General features: G+C 31.9%; 1 protein-coding gene across 3 annotated transcripts in view; it reads left to right on the forward strand.

Moving 5' to 3' along the window:
* The window catches only part of FeCH (ferrochelatase, mitochondrial), a 30967-nt gene extending 25385 nt beyond the window's left edge, over positions 1-5582 (forward strand). For all 3 annotated transcript variants that reach the window (XM_089252559.1, XM_089252557.1, XM_089252560.1), the window contains 5 exons: positions 3612-3780; positions 3883-4093; positions 4276-4436; positions 4533-4592; positions 5320-5582. In XM_089252559.1, the coding sequence (XP_089108685.1) occupies positions 3612-3780; positions 3883-4093; positions 4276-4436; positions 4533-4592; positions 5320-5478 (760 nt within the window). In that variant the 3' untranslated portion in view covers positions 5479-5582. The remainder of the gene's footprint in view (positions 1-3611; positions 3781-3882; positions 4094-4275; positions 4437-4532; positions 4593-5319) is intronic.
* The last annotated feature ends 418 nt before the right edge of the window (positions 5583-6000 follow it).

A 6000-nucleotide genomic window follows, 5' to 3' on the forward strand; every position in this document is an offset into this window, starting at 1 on the left:
ACAAAAATTTATTGACCACATAAATTGGGAAAGTAGAGTAATGCTCAAAAGTGCTTATCTACACTGTGTAGGAAAAAAATTAATCACTTTTATGGTAGGTCAAAAGTCTTTCGACGCAAACAAACAGTAAAGCAAACAACTAATAAATGGTCAAATCCAGTCATGTCATGGGCATTATACAACTCTGATTCAAAAAATTAGAATAACACAAAAATTCGTCCTTTTCTCCAACAGAAGATCACCGGAAAAATAAACAACAGAAGTGAATAAAAAAAATAGGAGCCGTTTGAAATAAATTGAAGTTACATGTGATATTTATTATATGTTCAGAATTGCAATAACCTATTTTTAAAAAAATATTCAAGACATTAAAAAAAATTAGTATATATATAATCAGAAGAGATAATTCAAAATATTAAAATAATTGAGAAGTTTCTGATTGGATAAGCATTAGTGCCAAAATTTGCATAAATAATCCTATCTCGAAGTCAGTAGAAAAATAAAAGCAGGCTTGCAAACTGGTTTTATTCAGTTGTGTGTTGAAAATGGGTTGAAAGAAAGATTGCATAGGTGGTCTAAAATCTCTGGTAGTGAATTTCTGCAAAGAAGGATTTACTCAACAGATGATCGCTCAGAAAGCAAAGTGCTCTTGAGCAAGTGTGACTAAACTTGTAGAAAATCATTCAAATGATAGTAATTTTCAGAAAAAATGCACAAATAGTTGTCGTAAGCCAATTATTCCTACAAGACAAGACTCTTAAAAAACATTGTGAGACAAAACTGCTTTCGTAGCGTCAGGTTCATACATAAAAAGTAGAAAGGACTTGATGTCAATACTTCATCTGTCACCACACTGAGATGACTCAGTCATTATGGATATAAATCCTGCGTGCCCAAAAGAAAGTTGTTCCTTACATGCAAATAAATGAATGCTAGAGTATGATAGTGCAAAGAAAGACTGTTATGGGGTGACCAGAACTGGAATAGGGTACTTTTTAATGATGAATCATTATTTTGTGTGTCCCACGATGATCAAGGTATCCGTGTTTGGCATTTCAACCATGAAGCATTCACTAAGCAATGCATGAAGCGGTCAGTGAAATTTGCTACTTCCGTATGGGGTTGTATGAGAATGCTGGAACAAGGAAGCCTTGTATTTTGACTGGAAGAGTGAATTCCGATATATATCGAGAAAATCTAGAATACTATATGATACTATTAGCTGAAGATTTATTGGATGATGATTTCACCTTCCAACAAGATTATGCATCTTTTCACACTTTGAAATCGACCGCTGCTTAGCTTCAAGAAAAAAGAATTAAGTTGCTTCCTTGGTCTTCAAATTCACCAAAATGCTGATTTTTTTTTTCTAAATTTGTAAAGTTTCAATTTTTATTTATGTTATATTTTTCTGCCAAGTATGTAGAATCAGTCGATGTAGTTTGAAAATTGTGGACATTTTCATTCCAGTGAAATAAAATCAATTTGAAAATCATGTAATGCATTTTTCACGTTATTCTAGTTTTTTGAATCAGATCTGTAATAAATCAACTGTTCATTGGAAAATCTTTGGCATGGACCCAATGTTCTTGTCCCATGGTCAGAGAATATTTTTTCCCTTTCTTTTTCAACACAATTGAGAAAACCATTGAATTCAGATAATTCGTGGTTTTGACTCATCTATTGAACTCAATCCATAAATGCTTGGTGGTATTGAAGTTATGGCTCTGACTTCACCACCCATAAAACTCTCATTGTGTTACCTTTCAAGTAATGTCTAACAAATTTTGAGCAATATTTACGGTTATTGTTTGGCTGGAATATCAGTAGTAACACCATGTTTCATGTTGTTAAGGATGACGTGGCTATGAAATACATTTTGTAATGGAGCCTGTCCCTAATGTTTTTTTCATGTTAAAGACGACTGACACCTTTAGTCGAAAAGCGTCCCGACTTTCACCTTTGTGTTTAACAGTAAGAACCTATAATACCTTAATAATTTCCTTATAAGTACCTATAAGAACCTGCAACACCTCATATGTTTATTATATATCGCCTATTTGTATCTTGGATTTTTTTCTCTCTTGTCAATAGGAATATTGGCATAATTCTCCATTGCCTTTCTGTAATTAAGTAATAACAATTTTTTTTCACTTGAAAGACAAGCAAATAAGCCCATGATGTTTTACATTCACATTCAGTCCATGTTTCGAATTAAATTCATCAGGTTTTTTGCTTAGTGGACATTTCAAGTATCTCTCTTAGCTGGCATTTGATTGTTCTTTCTAATGAGATGCAGATGGTTTTGAGTTGTGTCAGTTTAATTATGACCATGCTGTAATTTATATACATTCAAACCTCTCTTTCTTGAAAAACTCTATATCTCAAAAAATTAAAAAAAATCCTTGTATTTGCTGTACTAAATTAATGCATTTTGACCTCTGTCTCGAAGTAATTTACATAAAATTCTCTATCTCGAAGGCAAGCCCAATGATAATAAAATGAAAACAGAAGTTTCTTTTCTTTCACGTAAATCTGGCTTTTCTCCTGAGGTCTCCAAAGCAGAATGTTTAGCACTGTTCTGCGACGAGCCTCGAGCCCTCAGCTGACTGGAAATGTTCTGCAGTAAAAATCCCCATACATGTAATAATGTTTTTTTGCACTTTTTCTTAAAATTCTTCCAAATTGTTTTGCAGTAGCGTTAATTGTTCTGCGACATACGTCACAGATTTTGGCACATTCTGTTTTGGGGCCTGAGGTGAAAGAAACCCAAAAGAAAGGATTATTTGTATTACAGCTCATTGTGTTCATGGATCTTGTCAATCATAAGCGGTTATGGCAGATTCTTCACATGGGGTGGATGCCATGTTCAAGCATGGCAAAAGTCAGCCAACAGACAATTCGAAAATTGTTTCATGAAAGCTGCAGGTTTTGAATTAATCATCTCAGTGATAAAGCATCAGTTCTGGGGTTCAATTGAATTTCAACAATTCTCAGAACAATGTTGAACATGAAATTTTAAAACATTGGGAAAAATGTTAAAAAACATTAAAAAACACTTAAAGCTAGAAATTTCATTTTCCGATTTTGTGAAAAAATGGACAGTTCACTACAAACTTGCAGCACCTTGACTGAAACTGAAATTATTGGTGAATGCATGGTCGACACAGGTAATGAATATATAGCAGAAGATGATTCAGACACTGCACCATTTTCTGGAGCAAACTGAGAAGATAGTGCACTAAATATTTGCAGCTCTTGCTAGTATGGATGAAAAACTGTGAATTCACAAAGAGCAAAAAATATGCATCAATCTAAGCTTATGGATTGGTTTAAATAAAGTATGTAAATAAAATTGAACATATTTTAGTGCATTTGCATATAGTGTGATTGAATATTAATTTGTAACTTAGCAAATAACTTCATCAGTATGTAGTAAAATATAGTGTGTATATTTCAGTTTTTATCAATAGAATTTTTCATCATTTTTGGCGTGTTTTTCTTTTCTTTCTGAAAAATCTCCATTTCTCGAAAACTCTCTATCTCAAAAATTTTTCGGTCCCGTCAGTTTCGAGATAGAGAGATTTGACTGTATATGGAATATTTTTCAGAGATGGTGTTGAGCTAGCTGTTGCTTTTTCTCAGTATCCACAATACAGTTGTAGTACATCAGGTAGTAGTTTCAACTCACTATATCAATGTCTTCAAAGAGATGAAAGCTTGGCTTCGATGAAATGGTGCTTTATTGACAGATGGTCTAAGCATCCAAAGTTGATAGAGGTATTAAATGAAATTATGTTCTAATAATATAAGTTAATGTAATGTAAAATTTTCTGAATGATAGTGTAGTAATACATTATTTTAACTTTATTTAACTTTCAGTGTTTTGCAGACTTGATTTTGAAAGAACTCCAAACTCTTCCAGCAAAGGATAGAGAAGATACTGTCATCTTATTTTCGGCTCATGCATTACCAATGAAAGCTGTCAATAAAGGAGATACATATCCAGCAGAAGTGGCTTCAACTGTTTCAGATGTTATGCATCTACTTCAGTTTCAAAATCCATACAGACTTGTGTGGCAATCAAAGGAAAGTATTTAATCAAACCATTTACAGCCAAGTCTGACCACATCTATGAAATTAACCAATTATTGAAAAAAATCTGAAGTCTTTAACAGGCTTCGTAAATATGTGACAGCTACACATAATATGTTATGTATTCTATTTTTGCTGAGTGCACATGCATTTTTATGATTATCAATTTTTCTTAGGTAGGCCCAGTGCAATGGTTGAGTCCACAAACAGACGATGCAATTAAAGGTCTTGTTGAGAAGGGCAAAGACAATATTTTAATCGTGCCAATTTCTTTTGTGAACGACCATATTGAGACCTTACATGAACTGGATATTGAATATGGCAAAGAATTATGTGAGAAGGTTGGTTTTATGGTCATATGCAGTTGATCAAAAAATATATAAATTATTCAAGCTACATGTTTGTCAAGTCTATTAATTTGAATCTCATTACTTTAGCTCAGAGTTAAGAGTTTTCGAAGAGTTCCAGCTCCAAATGATCACCCAGCTTTCATAGAGGTTGGTTCATAAAATAATTTTGCGTTTTTTCTTCTTGCAATTAGATTCCAATTAACTGAGTAAAAAGGCCTTTAAAAACTTTTTTAAGGCAATTGAAAATGAAATTATAATTTTCAATTTGTATTTTCATTTAATCTTGATGTTTAATTTATCCCAGAAGCTTATCTTTTTGTATGATTCATGTTAATTTTAATTACTATTGTTCTGTCTTTAGTCACTAATATATTAATGGTGTAACATAGCAATTCATGCATTCCCCACATGATCAAATATTATATGCTCATTCATGCTATTTATTTAAGCAAGGTTGACGGTACTAGTAAGTGGGACACATTTCATGCTGAAATTAATGAATAAAATTAATTATGGGATTGCAAACAAGTAATTTAAAGAACTGTATAAATGAAAATTTTTTAACACAGTGGAACAATCATAATTGCTCAATATCTTAACATCAGAGACCTTTTTGTTTCATTATTTCATCAAGTACAAATTTGTGAACAATGCTATTATATAACCTCCTTTTCATTATAAAAAAAAATTATTAAACTTTGATCAGTATTGGTTAATTACAACAGAAAATAGTAGTAGTAGTCATATGTCATTATGAAAAGGGATGATAAAGTGATAAATATGTAGTTGTTTAAAAAATTCTAAATCATTTTCAATGTACTGTATTCCATAAAATGTATTAAATGTTGTTTTCTCACAAAAATTTTTCATCTAGGCTCTGGCAGATATAGTAAAAGTGTATTTGAATTCAGGAGAAATATGCAATCCTCAGTTGTTACTAAGGTGTCCATTATGTAAGAACGAAAGTTGCAGGCAAACTAAAGAATGGATCTCGTCCTACAAGGAGAAACTAAAAACAAGAAATTCACACTGAAGAATAATATATTTTCCTCTTTTTGACCGATCTTATTCCAACATATGTAGTTTCTATATTTTCTTATAAATAAGAACTAGCAAATAAGATTTGCTCATTTAGCATACAGTGTGTTAAGTTACATGTTTGAATCTTGGTTCAGAAACCTCACAGTGATCAAATTGCAAATTTTGTGTTTCTTCTATTTGTGTTATATATGTTAAGGTAGATGTGATAAATCAACAATTATGCTTAATTGTCTGATTTATATCAGTGATTATGCATAATTGCTTGATTTATCTCAGTGATTATACATAATTGCATGATTTATATTGGTGATTATGCATAATTACTGACTGTTTTTTCTGCGATTGTGCATAACAACCAGCAAATATGCATAACATCCGGTGAATGTACATAATCATTGGATTTATCATATTCACCGTAACATATACACTAGGCTTCACAAATCTGAAAAAAATTTAGGCCAATCGCGTAGTAATCACGTACATTGGCATATGCAAAGGGGGTGTTCTAACTCCT

The sequence above is a fragment of the Pholcus phalangioides genome, unplaced genomic scaffold (genome assembly GCF_987345545.1).
Source record: "Pholcus phalangioides strain wild (caught in Gottingen) unplaced genomic scaffold, Ppha-v1.0 ptg000029l_1, whole genome shotgun sequence".
NCBI lineage: Eukaryota > Metazoa > Arthropoda > Arachnida > Araneae > Pholcidae > Pholcus > Pholcus phalangioides.